We start from the raw sequence: 17,235 nt of genomic DNA on the forward strand, positions 1-17,235 counted from the left end.
GGTCCCCATCTTGGGGTATCCCCAAAAATGTGCACCACGTACAAGATAAACCGTGTTAGCCATAGTCGAACCCTAGCGTCCTGGATGAAGGTACTGTCAACATTTCCTCTTGCAGCCACTGTTGCTGCTCACTCCCCTGATCTGTCAACAGCCCCACACGAGATCTTCCACAGGAGTAGGTGGAACAAGGTAGTTGTGTCGGCATCCAAACTCTAGCTGAGAGAAGTACTTTTATCTGGAATTATTCCTTGATGGTCACTGACAGAAATGAGAGCCCCGGTGGGGGCTGAGGGCTGAGAGTGATATTTGAAAGAGAACTTAACTGCTGGGTATGCTGTAGATAGGGAGTTCGAAATAAGAAAAACAACAACAACAAAGGAAAGGGTGGGGAGGAGTGCGTGTCATGGAGACAGATGCTGATGGGGCAGTTTGATATCTCAACCTGCTGTGAGCGCCTAAGCTTCTAGAAATTGCGGAAATCTTTAAAAAAGGGTTTTGGAGTTGCCAAGACTATGGAAATAGGAACCAGAGGCAGATCTTACTTAGGTCTCAAGGGCCAGGGAGGTTCCAACTAATACACGTCATACCTACTCTGGGGGGTGGCCCGTGGTAGTGTTGGTGAAAACTTTCCAAGAAAAATCTGCCGATGACTTTCCGTCGGAAGCACATTTCATTGCCACACAGTGCAGTTTAATTCCTTGGAGCAAACACATCTTAAGTTTCTGTTCTTGGGGTCTCTATATTTAAAAACTATGTGGCCCATTCGAGTGGTTTTCCTAGAAAAAGGCCACTGTTTCTTGGAATGCTGGAATCTACGTATACTTAATTAGGAAGAGACATAAGAAAACCTGCATGGTTGTCTAAAATAGACATTTATCCACTGGAATCTGTGAGGACTCGTGGGTAAGCGGGCTGCTCCCTCTAAGACAGTGAATTTGAGAGGCGAGGAATTCCACATGGTGTTGGACAGCACACCACTACTTTAAATTCCATAAAGTCCTGAAGTGTCTTATTTTTACAGTATTACTTCTATAAATTAAATTTTAAGATTTTTTAAATTGATTTTTAGAGAGAAACATCCATGTGATGTTTCCATGGGAGCTGCCTCCTGCACATCCCCACAGAGGATACAGCCCACAACCCGGGCATGTAACCTGATTGGGAATCGAACCTGCAGACTTTCAGTGCATGGGACGATGCCCAACCAACTGAGCCACACCAGCCAGAGCTGTAAATTAAACTTTTTAATTATTAAATGCATGTTACCATATCATCTAGGCTGTAACACAGAAGATCAGTGATGAGAAGGAAGTCGTGTAGAGCCTAGAAAAGTAAGGACAGACAAGAGCTTTGGGATGGGGAATGGGGGTGGGAAGGGTAACCTCTAGATTATATGCACTCAGGAGGGAAGAATTAGTCTAACTACAAAGGCAGGGTTGGGGGACAGGCATGTGATGGAGGAGCCCATGACATTTAAGGAGGGAACAGCTGGTTAACATGTGATGATTGTTCTTTCTTTCCCTTCCGCTTCACCAAATCTTTCCTTCTACCTACTGTAAAGTTGCCAGTGTGCTTTCACTCCCTGCTCCTTGGCGGAGCACGACTAAGTGGGCACACAGCCTCCCAGAATTTTTTTTTTAAAACTTATCTTTATTGTTGAATATATTACAGATGTTACTCATTTTCCCCCATTGACCCCCCTCCTCCCCACTCCTGACCCCTCCTCCTGCCTTTCCCCACACTGTTGTCTGTGTCTATTGGTTATGCATATATGCATATAAGTTCTTTGGTTTATTTCTTCCCATCCCCCACACCCCCTTCCCTTTGAGGTTTGTCAGTCTAGCAACCAATCTGTACTTCTTAATCCCTTCACCTTTTTCACCCATTCCCCCAACCCCTGCCCATCTGGCAACCAACAAAATGTTATCTGTATCTATGAGAATGTTTCTGTTCTGCTTGTTCATTTTGTTTGTAGATTCAATTGTCGATAGATATGTATTCATTGCCATTTTGTTTGTTCATATTTTTTATCTTTTTCTTCAAGAAGAACTTTAGCTTTTCCTTCTGTGGGAAACTTTATATAGCCATCGATTCTAAATGACAGCTTTGCAGGATAGAGTAATCTTGGTTGTAGGTTCTTGCTTTTCATCACTCTGAATATTTCTTGCCACTCCCCTCTGGCCTGCAAAGTTTCTTTTGAGAAATCAGCTGACAGTCTTATGGGAACTCCCTTGTGGGTAACTAACTGCTTTTCTCTGGCTGCTTTCAAGACTCTCTGTCTTGAACCTTTTGCATTTTGATGATGATGTGTCTTGGTGTGGGCCTCTTGGAGTTCATCTTCTTTGGGACTCTCTGTGCTTCCTGGACTTGTGTATCTGTTTCCTTCACCAAGTTAGAAAAGTTTTCTGCCATTATTGTTTCAAATAGGTTTTCGATTTCTTCTCTCTCTTCTCCTTTTGGCACCCCCAAGATGCAAATATTGGCATGCTTGAAGTTTTCCCAGAGGCTCCTTACACTATCCTCATTTTTTTTTATTCTTTTTTCTTTTTGCTGTTCTGATTGGGTGTTTTTTGCTTCCTTATATTCCAAATCGATGGTTTGCTTCTTGGCTTTACCTACTCTACTATTGAATCTGTGTAAATTATTCTTTATTTCAGTTAGTGCCGCCTTCATTTCTGACTGGTCCTTTTTTATGCTCTGGAGGCCCTCACTAAGTTCACTGAGGTTCTCACTAAGTTCATTGAGCATCCTTATAAGCAGTATTTTGAACTCAGCATCTGTTAGGTTGCTTATCTGCATTTCACTTAGTTCTTTTCTTGGGGTTTTGTTCTGTTCTTTCCTTTGGAACCTATTTCTTTGTCTCCTCATTTTGGCTGCCTCCCTGTGTTTGTTTCTATGTTTTACTTAATGAGAGGTATGGGGCTAGCTGAGACCAGATGCTGGTTTGAAAGGATTTGGGAAAACCTGAAGCAGTATCCAAGATAGGCCAATCTTGGGTGGGCCTGAAAGTTGGGTGGGGCAGGGCCTCAAGGAGTCACCAGGATGGGACAAACCCTGAGCCAAGTTGCTGGAGTCCCAGATATGGCGGCTGTCTGCCGCCCCAGGGAAGGGCTCACCAAAGGAACAAAGGCCTCTGATAGCAAGGTCTGTCCAGGAGAAAGCCTCCTCTCCAGCCCTCGCTCCAGTGCCAAACAGCTCAGTTCTTCCCTGTATGTCTCTGGTGCCCCTCGAGCTGCCTCCCCTCTGAGCTTGGAGGGAGCAAGTCTGAGTAAGTCCATGCGCGGGCCCTTTAAGAGGAGCTGCCTGGGGCTCCAGCAGCCTCAGTTTCCTTCCGCTGGTTTTCCAGCCAGAAGTGATGGGGATTCTCTTCCTGGCACTGGGACCCTGAGCGGGGCACCTGGTGTGGAACGGGGACCCCTCAGTCCTCAGGGAGGACCTTCCCAGATGAGGTGTCCTCCTGATTTTTATCCACCACACGTGGGTGTGGGACCAGCCCCTCCGCCTCCACCCCACCTACCCATCTCATTGTAGCTTCTTCTTTAATTCCATAGTTGTAGGACTTCCATTCAGTGTGATTTCAGGTGGCTTTGAATGATGGTTGTTCTGTAGTTTAGTTGTAACTTTGATGTGGTTGTGGGAGGACGCGATACCGCGTTTACCTACCCGCCATCCTGACCGGAAGTCTCCGCCTCCCAGCATTTAAAAAAAAATACCCACCTCCCAGCTCCTATTATGTGTTAAGACAAACTGGTCAAGAATCAAGCAACTGGGTAACAGTTGGTAGACCTTACTGGACAGCCAGCAAATGCCCTATGTCCCTTTTCTTCGTTTTTTATCCTTTCTGCTGGATTAGGATATTCCAGGGGTAGCTGAAGCACCTGTCTTTGTCCCTGGTGTTTGCCAAGTCTGGGACAACAGCATGATGCACTGGTCAGTCCCTACGGTAGCAGAGCAGGCCTTGTCATCCTACCTCCGCACTCAGGAAGAAATGCCACGCACTGAAATCAGTTTTCCTCCCATTATGTGAAATGGTACTCTCTCTTCATCACTACTATCACCCCAGTTCCCACCGGTGAGCTGCCAAAGAGGGTGTTCAGATACCATGGGCCGTGTTTATATCAGAGGCCTCCACTTCCTTCAATCACTGCATTCACGTTCTGTATACTTTAGGCTAAGTATAAGAGGTCAGAATTTAGCCTACAGTAGAGAATTCTAGAGATATTTTTTCTTTTTTAATCTTCACCCAAGGATATTTTTTTCCATTGATTTTTAGAAACAGTGGAGGGGGGGAGACATATGGATGTGAGAGAGACATATTGATCGGTTGCCTCCCTCACGTGCCCTGACCGGGGCCAGGGATCGAACCTTCAACCCCCGTACGTGCCCTTCACCAGGAATCAAACCCACAAGCCTTCGGTGGATGGGCCAATGCTCTAACCACTGAGAAAAATCATCCAGGGCTTTAGAGAGATTTTAAAGCTATCCTTATTCCCTGGGAAAAAATTTGAAACACTTAATTTCCTTAAAAAAATTTTAATGTCAATATATGGCTACAACAACAACAAAAATCATATCAGGAACTCTCTACAAACAGCCAGAAACAAAACAAGCCTATTTTTCCAAAAAAAGAATACATCAAGTAATTTCGAAATTAAGTTACTTGAATAATGACACACCAAAACATTCTAAGTGAGCCCATCTATTGCTGAGACCCTGACCTTCAGGACAGACAGCTCACTGACTCTCATCACGCAGGTCAATCTTCACAGCAGAACCATCCTTGCTCAGTCTTACTGTGTCAGCTATGAGCGCTCTCATCACATCCACGTTATCACATAAGCGGTTCACCTTGGGATAAGCCAGGAGTCTTTCCAGCGGTACATAAAGCTTATTTCTAAAACAGAAAGGTTTGGGAGACTTCTCTATTTTGAGTTTTTCAAGTTCTGTGAAGACTGGTCCAGAAAATGTGATGAGCCCAGTGTCATTTATCTTGTGACCATTGTCATCGCCATTCTGAAGTATACTCAGACTTGAGACATATCTCTGTCTCATGCTTTGGACTTGTCGTGACACCTCATTTGTTAATGCAAGTTTGCGGACTTCTTTTTGCTGTAAACTCGGGTATGAAACTGAATAAACCTGAATGGAGGGAAGAAGCCACTGAGAATATAGAAAAATGTTCCAAACCATTAGTAGTACCTTTATACCACATAGAGAATTAACTGTACGTCTAAATGTCAAACCTTACTAATTGTAAATGCCACACTTATAATGGGAGTCAAGTTATTGACACACAGGCCCTGACCATTTTGGCTCAGTGGTTAGAGCGTCGGCCTGTGGTCCAGAGAGACCTGGGTTCGGTTCCCGCTAAGGGCATGTACCTCGGTTGCAGTCTGTCCCCGGCCCTGGTTGGGGCGTGCATGCGGGAGGCAGCCACTCGATGTGTCCCTTTCACAATGTTGTTTCTTTTTTTTTTTTTTATCCTCACCCGAGGACATTTTTTTTCCATTTTTTGTTCAGGTAGAGTGGAAGGGAAAGAGGAACAGAGAGAGAGAGAGAAACATCGATGTGAAAGGAACACATCAAGTGGCTGCCACCCACACAACCGAACAGGGCCGGGGACAAACTGCAACCGAGGTACGTGCCCTTAGCGGGAACCGAACCTGGGTCTCTCAGGAACGCAGGCCGATGCTGTAACCGCTGAACCAAACTGGCCAGGGCTCACAATGATGTTTCTATCTCTCTCTTCCTATCTCTCCCTCCCACTCTATCTGAACAAAAAATGGAAAAATGTCCTCGGGTGAGGATTAAAAAAAAAAAAGTTGACACACAGGATTTTAAAAAAGTGTTGCTAATTAAAAGGGAAATGTGTTTATTCTTCACCATCCCTCCTGAAACCCAAGGGGTCTGAGACCTTTGGAGGCTCAATTCCAAGTCATTTTCTGAGCCCAGCTGTGAAACCTGCTGGCTTTCCTCTTGCTGAGGATCCTAAACATTACAGAAGGGGCGCTGTTGGCCCCAGCGGCTCAGAAGACCACCCTGGTAAAAAGCCAGGTGGTCTCAAAGCTCTGACAGTTGTGGGACAGGTGGGCTTCTCCCAATGTCAACCTCATAATAAGGTCGCTATTTACGTCTACAGTGGGGACTCTTGATAAACAGTTCACCACCATAGTAAATGTATTCCTTGTCCTGACAGCTACCTGACAAAGAATACTCACAATTTTATAAACATGTTGACCACACTGCTCCACAATGCACGATTCGGTTGCTGGCGCTCTGATTTTCTGGAAGACTCCTATCTGGGTACAGTATCCAACATTCCCAGCGCCTTCTGGTGGCTCCCCCACCCCAGTAAACTCCACAGAGTAACTGTAGAAATTTGCCACACCTAAGGCCCTGAAATCAAAACAAGGAGACAGATCTTTTTTCCTAAACGTAGAGCTACTATTAAATAGCAATTTCCAGTAGAATGGAACATGAAAAATACAATAAGCAAAAAGGCTTCTAAATGCAAATTCTTACAGCGCCACACTATGCCACATTGTGGCGTCTGCTTGTTTTTCTGAGGGGCATTAAGACAATGATTGCAAGTTTAATTAACTACAAGCACAAGGAGAAAAGGAAAGTTGTGGAGCAGAGTAGAGGAGTGGACAAGGACACCGAAAGGGCTATAACCCCAAGTCCTGTTGGGGTGTGGAATTACACCAAGAACGCCCCCGGGGAGCCCCTTGGTGACTCCCCTGGGCCAGGGCATCACACTCAGCACCACACCTTCCCTCTGTCCTGTTTCCCAGTCTCTGCACCAACACTCCTGACTCCCTCACACCTGGGCCCACACACCTGCCCTTCCCACACTTGCCTGGGACCTAAGAGAGAAAACAAACTTCCCTATTAACTTTGCTAAGGTGCACTGTGGAAATCAATTTTATTGGAAGAAAGCAAATCATTTCAGTCACGTATAAAGATTTACTTCACAGGATTTTAAATTCCCATGGGGTTCCAAAAAACACACTTAAGAACTCACCAGGTCTGAAACTGCTTCCTGTTCCATTCAAATTTGTGATCTGAATCTCTGAAGGTCACTGTTGGAAACAGGGGGTTGAAATCAGAGTTCGGTGTGCTGATGACAATCATGGCTGGAGACAAGTACCCAAATACAACTTCGGGAAACCTGGCCAGATCTTCTGAATCCAGATGTTCTATTCTGAAATGGTTAGTGGGAAAGATATCAAATCTAGCCTCACCTGCAAATATTTTCTTAATTGATTTGGCAAAACAATGTCTATCTCCACATTGATTTATCCCTTCTTTGAAGATGTAACAGTGACCTAAAATAGTCTCACCCCTTCCCTTCACCCGTTCTGGATGAGACAGAATGGTAAAAAGCCAATCTCATCTGACAAGCAATTTTCTTTACAAATAAAAATTAAGATTATTATTTAGGAAACAAAGTTTACCAAGACTAATTCAGTGAGATTTTTCTAATGAATTTATACAGAAGGAATCCATTTAATACTTACAGCTCGATACATGTTACTAAGTCAAATCCAAGCAAACGAGAGTCTCTCTCCACAGCAGAGCCATGATACAAAATGATAGACAAATTCAAATCCCGGGGACTTAGATAATCCCCAGAGAATGGAGACAATCTACACCTGCAAAGTGTTATTGTAGAAGTAAGGACATTTGAACACAACTGTTTAGAATTATCCCAACTACAGACCTGAGAATTATCTTCTACCCACAACAGTGTGTCTTGACATGGCCCATTTTCCATAATGTATTAAGCACCAGATCTTACTTCCTCATGAGAGAAAGTAACTGGCTAATAAGAACAAGATTGATATTGCTCTCATTTTTAATATTTTTGGTGGTGGCCTAAGCTCTGCTGTTACCATGGTGTCCAGCATTAAATAATTAGATTTGAAACTGAATTTGCAATGCATTGACTACTATAATTACTTAATTGAAGCTGTACTTTCTACACTGGTAGAAAACAGGTATTCACAATGTACACAGCTAATTAGTATTACGGCATAGTCACTATTCAGTGAACTAAGACTCTCAGTGTACAACACACAACACATTTTAACATTTAACATATTTTATATGTTGCATAAAACTGACACGTCCTTTAAGTATATTTAATAGTGCCACTAGTTTTAGGTCAATGCATAATTCTTCCAGAAACTAGGTACTACCTTTGCAATTCTATTTTATCTTTATTGATATCTACTCCAACAATCAATTCAAGGCAACTGTGTGATTTAATCATCTGTATGAGCGAAGCATTACCGCACCCCAAGTCTGCAACCTGTAGATGAGACAAATGTTATTTTAAGACATTTACAGCCAGAGAAGTCAAGTATTATCAGAGACTTTTTTTGCAGGGAGTGAGTATCAAAAATGAAGTCATAATGAAACATCATAGGAAAGGATCTCTCTGGCAGAAAAAGTACACAAGAGAAAATTAATCTTGAGACTTATAAGCCTAGTGGAGGGATGGGGAATAAGTCCTGTTTAACTTCACATGTTAACCAAACTTTTACTCCATTTCCCTCTCCCAGCTCTTTCAAGCTTAGTTTTTTCTCTTTCATCTTTTCCCTCCTTTCAGTAATCTTTTTAAACAGTCTCTGGTCAATAACTAACCAAGACTTCTGTATTTGACAAAATATTTTATAAGACAGTTTTAGTTAAATGTTTGAAAACAAATACCAACCTTTTTGGGTTTATGTTGATTCACTAGATCGTTAACAAAGCTGTAACGCTGTCTGTATAACGGAGGGAAAAAATTAATTGCCTTCTTGATGGGAAGATCAAAATTACCATCAATCACATTGTTGCGCTGAAAGTTTACAAAAAGAAAGTGTTCTAAATCATGCATGACCTCTGGAATTAAATAAGAAAAAAATAGGTTTATCCCCATGTTACCACTTAACCCCCATTAATTGGCAGGACAGATTGGCCCTTCAACCACCTTTATTCTGAAATTATTAAGTGGCAATGCATTTCCTCCACAGTTCATCTAAGTCTCCTGTCTTATTAAGAAGCTTGCCTTATGCTTTCCATAGCTCAGAGGCAGCTGAACAGAAAATTACTTATGAATGCATTTGATAAAACATTTATAAGCCTCCTAGCCACAAGGGTTCTTTAGTGAACTTCCAACACCTGGAGTCTAGGCTGGAAACTGTTCATGACTGACATAGTCCTTGACCAAAATGAAGTCAAGCTCCTTTGCAACTTCTTCTGACTAGGTCTGGGCCTGGACCCTGTCCTGTCTTTGGCCTGCCTAGTACAGTTTTAGAAGATTCCTACTATGTCATTTTAGAGAGAATCCCCTACCCTTGGTATGCAATCACCTTGGCCTTCCTTCAGCAAGAATTAAATCTGTAAATTATTTAGCAAGAATCCCCATACTCTTGGTATCTCTTTTTTCCATCAACTGACCCCTCAACCCCTTCACTCTGTTCATAGGCTATAAATCCATTAGTCTTTGTTGTATATGGAGTTGAGCCCAGTCTCGCCCCTAACTGCCATGCTCTTATTGCAATAGTCCTAATAATTATGTCAGAATGTTTCTTTAACATGACCCCATTAGGAAAAAGGAGTTATGGTTAATCTCTAACAGCTATTTCTGCTCCTAAATAACGGTATTATAAAGTAGTCCAGTCCAAAAGGCACTTCTGTCCAAGAGAAAAAAAATACAAACCAAATATGCAACTTTCTTGTAGCCTGCTTTTAAAAAACATTTTTAAGGGGTAATTTTAATGATTTATTAACTCATTATATCCTAAAATTGCCAAAATAACTCTTGAGAGTCATATAAGCAGGTTAGGAAGGGCAGCAATTACCTACCTCTTTGTTATTGCTTTGTTCCATTTTTGTCTCTTGAAGTTTCCTTGAAACAATAATGTGGATGTATCCTCAAGTTCCAGAAATCAGTGACTGGGCTGTAAATTTTAAAATATCAGTTATAGGGGACAGAAAAAGATTTTAAAAAATGATCAGTTATAAATGATCAGGATGAAATGGTGACCTAGATCAGTAGGGAAGGGAGAAAGCAAGCGTTATCCAATCTCTTTCCGTGTTACCATTTAACCCACATAATTTATTCAGTAAGTATTGTTTTGGACAACAGACAACAGCTCAGAAAATCTAAGTACCTGCACTATGCCAAACCCAGCTAAATGTAGCCCAGGGTACCTCTAAGGCACCATTCTTTCCTTTTACTGTTCATTTACTTTGATAACCCTAGAAGCTTGACTATTTCATTAAAACCCTCAACCTCATTAAAATTGCTTGCGATTACTCTTTCACACATGGTCAAAATGAAATTTCCAGGGGGGAAAGTGTCCCATGTAATAAGCTAGAGATGCTCCAATATCTATCCGATAATTCACAGATAAACTTTAAGTTAAATTCCGATTCTCTATTGCACGCCTGTCTCTTAACTACAACTTGGTCTAAAATGTAGGCAGGTGGCCGATAGACTCACAAGTGTAGGTAGTGTGCTCCAAGAGGGGCAAGTTTTTGGCTAAGGTTGAGAACACCTGATATACTAAACAATCTTCCTTGTTCTAAACACTGTTATACCAAGAGACCTGTCTGTTCCCTGGGTACCAACGACCTAGGTGAAGTGAAAGCACACGTTAGGTGGAATGGGGAGGTATTTGGGGTTGATCAAGTGTCACTTTTTAATACCCTGGGGAAAATAAAATAAAATATACGCAACATGTCAATCGTCTAACTTTTCTAGTTATTCTCTAACTCGAATCCCGAAACCCTCCTGCAGCTACCCAACATCACAGTCCTGAGTATGAGCCGTCGCCTGTCTTGCCTGGGAGTAGGAAGCGCGTCCAGCTGGCGAAGCGCAGCGCCGCCAACTAGCGGAGAGCGCAGAACCGCCGCTGTTTTTCACTCCAGGCCCCGCCCTTGACGGCCGCGCACGCGCAGTCTCGCTACATGACTTGACCCGCCTGCGGCCGCGCCTGCGTCGTAGGCTTTTGCGCGGAGTGTTCTCGTACTCCGCCCGTTGCTCAGCTCACTGCCTGCAGGCTCCCAGCTCGGTTTTGTGTCTCTTAACGGCCGCTCTGGCGCATGGCTCAAAGCCATTGTCTAGCTCCGACTGTTGAGCGGAGGCGCCGCCGCCCCCGCGCATCCGTGGCCCGCGAGCTGTTGGGTGCTCTGCTCTCCTGGTGCGCAGCCAAAGCTGCAAACGGTCCCCGGCCAGAGGAGCGGCCGGGCTGAGCGCGAGCCCGCCGGCGGCTAGTGCCCGAGTCAGCCGCCACTCGGGTCCCCAGGACCATCCACCGGGACTTTAGGGATTCCCTGGGCTGGGTAAAGCTGGTCTAATACCTCTGAATTCTCAGAAAAGCTTTCAGCCCCCAAACCTCCAACTGGTAACTTTTGCATGCTGCGGACGCAACTATCTGGTCTCAGAAACGTCACTGTATCGGGTCCTCCTTCCCCTGCAGAGTTTCATCTTGACACTTTATAAATCAGTTGTTTCTTCTATGTGATGGAAGAGTTTAAGAAGGGGAAGAGGAGAATCATAGTTGCCGCCTTTGTGAGAAGGGATTTTTTTTTAGTCCTATTTTAAAAGACAAAGCTGGAGTTTATTAATGAATTAATGGCCCGTTAATATACCACAGATAATATGTCAAGTGTATTTTCAAATAATACCTACAACATGCAAAGCACAGTGCTAACAGCTTTGGGGTATCACAAAAAGATGCAATAATTCTTGGTTTTGGTATTGGGAGGAGTCTAGTCTCAGAAAAAAAATAATAACTCAAGGTAAGCTTCACTGAGAGGTTCCTGTTGGCCTGGTACAACCAGTTTAACAGACTATCTTCATTAAAAGAGCATATTCTTTATTACAGAATATATAATTTAAATAGAACCTTTAGCCCTGGCCGGGTAGCTCACTTGGTTAGAGCACTGTCCTGATATGCCAAGGTTTTGGGTTAGATTCCCAGTCAGGGCACATACAAGAATCATCCAATGAATGCATAAATATGTAGAACAACATATGGATGTCTCTCTCTCCCTCTCTTCCTCTCTGTCTTTAAAAAAGTTTTTAAAATCAGATTTACTTTTTTAAAGAAGTAAACAGAACCTTTAGAAGTTAATAAGTAAATTATCCTAGGTCTTTGTTAATCCTCACCTGAGGATATTTTTTTCCATTAATATTTGGAGAGTGGAAGGGAGAGAGGGAGGGGAAGAGAGAAACATTGATCTGTTGTTCCACCCATTTATGCATTCATTGGTTGTTTCTTGTATGTGCCCTGACCAGAGATTGAACCTGCGACCTTGACATATGGGGGTAATTCTCTAATCAACTGAGCTCCTACCCCCACCAGAGTTAGCATTCTTGACTAACTGCCCTCTGGACTCAAAAACTGAGTTTATAGTCTGTTGTAAACATTAACCTTTGTTTGTTTCCATAGAAAAGCCTCTTTTAAATACCTGGTTGCTAAAAAAATAAAATAAAATAAAAAATAAAATAAAAATAAATAAATACCTGGTTGCTTGTACCATATAGGCCTAACTTTGGAATCCCACCTGCAACATCACCTCCTGAAATGAGACAATTCTGACTTAATTCAGGATTAAGAGACTCATTTAGTGAGATACAGAACAATCTACCAACTCAGCTTCTGGACTGTGAAACTTACTGGGGAAGTTTCAAAAGGCAGGAATGATGGGTAGCAGAATATGCCATCCCAAAATATGCCTCTTTGGCATGAGGGTTGTCTTGAGATACTTATTTAAAGATACAGCGGACAAGAGAGAAGCTCTGAAAACACAGAAGTTACCCTTTTGTAAGGGAACTTAACATTTATAAAGAAAATCTCTACTTATAAGGGTGTCTCCCCTCTAAACCAGGTGGAGAAAGATGACTAAATCACAGGAAATCTTAATCAATGGAGAAGACACTGATTTAAATCTGCAAAACAAATTTACCGAGCTCTTCCTGGTAACCTCGCATAACTGGCTGCCCCCCACCCCACCCCAATATCTTCCTTTTGTCTTTACTAAGGATGGTGATTTTTGTTTTTTCCCCCCACATTCAGCCACAGAAACAGGCCATTAAAAAAAAAAATTCTGTTTCAGAAAAACAAAAATTAAGTCACTTTAGGGTAATTGAGGAACTATGAGGAATCCCTTAAGTTTATATTTCATGTAGTCCATTTGAAAACAGCCATATTTTTTTATTTATTTTTTATCCTCACTTGAGACATTTTTGCATTTATCTTCAGATAGAGCGGGAGGGAGAGAGGGAAGAAGAGAGAACATCAACTGGTTGCTACCCACAAGACCCCAACCCGAGCCGGGGACAAACTGCAACCAAGGCACGTGCCCTTAGGAGGAACTGAACCCGGGACTCTCTGGTCTGCAGGCCTATGCTCTAACCGCTAAACCAAACCGGCCAGGGTGAAAACAGCCATATTTAATTAAAGGAGACTTACTTTCAAATAAGTTCACTTGTTTGTTGCCAAGGTTATTCATGGCCTTTCCATAGCTAGATATTTTTTACTTCCTGGCCAGTGTGGCTCAGGTTAGAGCATTGGCCTGCGCACCAAAGAGAGAAAAAATTATTTCCCTGTACCCTTTTCATGGCCATGGGTTCACTTGCCGGTCAAGGGCACATACATGGGTTGCAGGTTCGATCCAGACAGGTACAAGAGGCAACCAATCCATGTGTTTCTGCTCCGCTGGCCAACACTCTTTTTTTTCTTTTACCCTCACCTGAGGACATTTTTGCATTTATCTTCAGATAGAGTGGGAGGAAGAGAGGGAGGAAGAGAGAGAGAAACATCGATATCGACGTGAGAGAGACACATTGACTGGTTGCCACCCACACAACCACAACCGGAGCCAGGGAAAAACTGCAACCAAGGTACGTGCCCTTTGCAGGAACCAAACCTGGGACCCTGTTCCATGGGCCAACACACTAACCACTAAGCCAAACCAGCCAGGGCTCCATGTGTTTGTGTTTCTCTTTCTCTCCTTCCCTTCCTCCCTCCCTCTTTTCCACTCTCTAAAAATATCCTCAGGTGAGGATTAACACACACACACACACACACAAGTGATGTCTGTTTTTCTCCTGTTTGTCTTTTATTATAGGGAGTCCCAACCCAAGAATTCAAAAGGGTAGAAGGGCCCTGGCCGTTTTGGAGCGTCGGCCAGCAGACCAGAGTTCTGGTTTCAGTTCCCACTAAGGTCATGTACCTCGGTTGCAGTTTGTCCTCGGCCCCAGTTGGGGTCATGTGGGTGGCAGTCACTCGATGTTTCTCTCTCACGTTGATGTTTCTCTCTCTCTCTTCCTGTCTCCCTCCTACTCTATCTGAAGATAAATGCAAAAATGTCCTCGGGTGAGGATTAAAAAAGGGGGGGGGGAGTAGAGGGAAATAATTTTTTTCTCTCCTTCAGTATTATTCCACTGACATGAGGTAGCTATAGTAGTCAAATTCATAGAGACAGAAAGCAGAATGGTGGTTGTCAGGGGCTCTGAGGAGCACAGAGTTGGGAGTTATTATTTAATGGGTACAGTTTCAGTCTGGGATGATAGAAAAGTTCTATGGATGGATGGTGGTGATGGTTGCACAACAATGTAATTGTACTTAATGCCACTGAGCTATACACTTAAATGGTAAGGTTTCTGCCATTTTTTCAAATAGGTTTTCAATTTTTTGTTCTCTTTCTCCTTCTGGCACCCCCATGATGCAAATGTTGGTATGCTTGAAGTTTTCCCAGAGGCTCCTTACACTATCCTCATTTTTTTTTTTTTTTAATTCTTTTTTCTTCTTGTTGTTCTGATGGGGCATTTTTTGCTTCCTTATATTCCAAATCGATGGTTTGCTTCTTGGCTTTACCTGCTCTACTATTGATTCCCTGTAAATTATTCTTTATTTCAGTTAGTGCCTCCTTCACTTCTGACTATGCATCCTTCATTTCTAACTGGCCCTTTTTTATGCTCTTGAGGTCCTCATTAAATTCAATGAGCATCCTTACAACCAGTGTTTTGAATTCTGCATCTGCTAGATTGCTTATCTCCATTTTGTTTAGATCTTTTCCTGGACTTTTGTGCTTTTCTTTCATTTGGACATGTTTATTTGTCTCCTCACTTTGGTGGCCTCCGGTGTTTGTTTCTATGTATTAGGTCGAGTTGCCATATCTCCCAGGTTTGGCAGGGTGGCCTATTGTAGTAGGTGTCCTGTAGGGCCTAGTGGCACAGCCTCCCTGATCACCCCAGCTGTGCCCTCAAGGTATACCTCTGGTGTGGACTGTACACCCTTCTGTTGTAATTGAGTCTTGATTGCTGTTGGCACATCAATGTGCCAGGCTTTACTCAGACTGATCAGCTTCAAGGACTGGCTGTGCCCACTATCCACCAACCTCTGACTACCTTGAAGGATCAGCTGTGCAGGTGCCCACCATACAGAGCAAGACTTACTTCAGCAGGGCTCTGGTACCCACTGAGTCCACTCCTTTAGCATGTCACTTGGGGAGGTAGTTGGGGGGGGTGCTTCGCCATGGTCTGAAGCTGCCCACAGGGTGTGCTGGCTCTGGGGCAAGGTCGGCCACTGCCTGTGTTCTACCCAGGGCCACCAGGCATAAGCTAAAAGCGATCTGCAGATGGCTACTTCTTGTGCTGGGCTTGGAGGTGCCCAGGCAAAGCCAAGCTGTGAACCAAGGCTGGCTGCTTCTAGTGCCAGGCCTTTTCAGTTCCTTGCTATGTGGGCCTCTCCAACATGGTAGCTTTCTTCATCAAAGCCAACAGGAGGGAGTCAGTCGCCATGTGGCTGCTGCTTTAATTTTGTAGTTGTAGGACTTCTATTCAGCTTTATGTCAGGTAGTTCTGAAGGATGGTTGTGCTGTCGTTTAGTTGTAATTTTGATGTGGTTGTGGGCTGAGGCGATACCATGGTTACCTACCCGTCATCTTAACAGAAGTCTGACCTTAAATGGTAAGTTTTATAGGTTTTTTGGTGTTTTTTTTACCACAATTTAAATTGATTAAGTTAATAGGTGATCTGTACAGGATTCCTGAATGTAGAGTTTTTGCCTTACCTACTAGTTGGCTCATTTATAAATTTGAATTCTCATGTCTAGCTCTCTCTCTAAATGTGTCTCATTCATCATTCTCCTGGTCTCCTACTATTTCAGAGGCTGGAAGTCATCCTTGGCTTTATCCATTTCCACCCTTCCCACACTTGGATAATCACCAAACCTTGACCTCTTCAAGCTGTCAGTGGCATCTGTTCATTCCCACAGCCAATACCTTAACTTACCCTTCATCATCTCGTTTTTTCATTATACCTAATCTTACCTCCCTCCACCACATTCTGAGTCCCACTGAGATACAGACCATGTTATACAATTTCAGAATGAGTTTTAAGTCAAACAGACCTTACATCCTAGCCTTTGGAAATTTACTTAACCTCTCTGAATGTTGATTCATTCCATTGAAAATGAGAGATAAGATTATCCATCAGTAAGTATGCCTAGTGCATCTATTGTGGACCAAGTACTGGTTTGAATGAAAAAGACAGATAAAGGTCCTTCTTCTATGGTTATTCTATTCTAGCAGGTATGTCAGCCATGCAATAAGTGTCCAAAATTATCCTGTGTACTAACTTGAGCCTATGCTCAGATTAGGAAGAAATATTTGGAGGGTTTGGGAGAAGACAGTTGTATTTTGCATATAAAAGGAATGAATGTAGTCCTAGCTGGGTAACTCAGTTGGTTAGACCATTGAACTGATGTTCATCCCAAGGTTGAGAGTTCAATCCCTGGTCAGGACACACACAAGAATCAACCAATGAATGCATAAATAAGTGGAACAACAAATCGAGGGTCTCTCTCTCTCCCTCCCCACCCCATATATATGTATGTATGTATGTATGTGTGTATGTATATATATATATATATATCCTTCTCTGTCTAAAATCAATAAATACAAAATTTTAAAAATAATGAAAGGAATGAATGTAAACAGTTTGTGGCCAGAAGAAAATTTGTGCCTGATTAAGATGCACAAATTCTTTGATTCTCATATTGAGACATGGGGTCTATTCTTCTCCTTTTGAATCTGGATGGGTTTTGTGATTTCACCACTGAATAAAATACCAAAGTGCCAGTTTCAGGCCCAGGTGTTAAGAAACTGCCAGTTTCTACTCCCTGTCTCTTGGAACACCTACTCCTTTAATCCAGATGCCAGGCTAAAAGA

The 17,235-nt window shown here is 42.9% G+C and overlaps 1 protein-coding gene across 1 annotated transcript; it reads right to left on the reverse strand.

The window, feature by feature from the left end:
* Nucleotides 1-4,703: 4,703 nt before the first annotated feature.
* HENMT1 (HEN methyltransferase 1) lies at nucleotides 4,704-11,496 on the reverse strand. Its single transcript, XM_036273135.1, has 8 exons — nucleotides 11,356-11,496; nucleotides 9,856-9,950; nucleotides 8,720-8,845; nucleotides 8,202-8,314; nucleotides 7,521-7,655; nucleotides 7,025-7,204; nucleotides 6,219-6,396; nucleotides 4,704-5,139 (listed from the first exon to the last, which is right to left on the reverse strand). Exons 2-8 carry the CDS (start codon nucleotides 9,877-9,879, stop codon nucleotides 4,735-4,737), a joined length of 1,161 nt encoding a protein of 386 aa, XP_036129028.1. The 5' UTR covers nucleotides 9,880-9,950; nucleotides 11,356-11,496; the 3' UTR covers nucleotides 4,704-4,734.
* Nucleotides 11,497-17,235: the final 5,739 nt, after the last annotated feature.

The sequence above is a fragment of the Molossus molossus genome, unplaced genomic scaffold, assembly GCF_014108415.1.
Source record: "Molossus molossus isolate mMolMol1 unplaced genomic scaffold, mMolMol1.p scaffold_m16_p_20, whole genome shotgun sequence".
In the NCBI taxonomy this organism is placed as follows: Eukaryota; Metazoa; Chordata; class Mammalia; order Chiroptera; family Molossidae; genus Molossus; species Molossus molossus.

Coding starts and splice junctions, on each gene's coding strand:
- HENMT1 (XM_036273135.1), bottom strand. CDS start 9,879: ATGGAACAAAGCAATAACAAAGAG. Junction 6,397..7,024: donor AGGAAGCAGTTTCAGACCTG/GTGAGTTCTTAA, acceptor TTTTGATTTCAG/GGCCTTAGGTGTGGCAAATT. Junction 5,140..6,218: donor GTCAACATGTTTATAAAATT/GTGAGTATTCTT, acceptor CCCTCCATTCAG/GTTTATTCAGTTTCATACCC.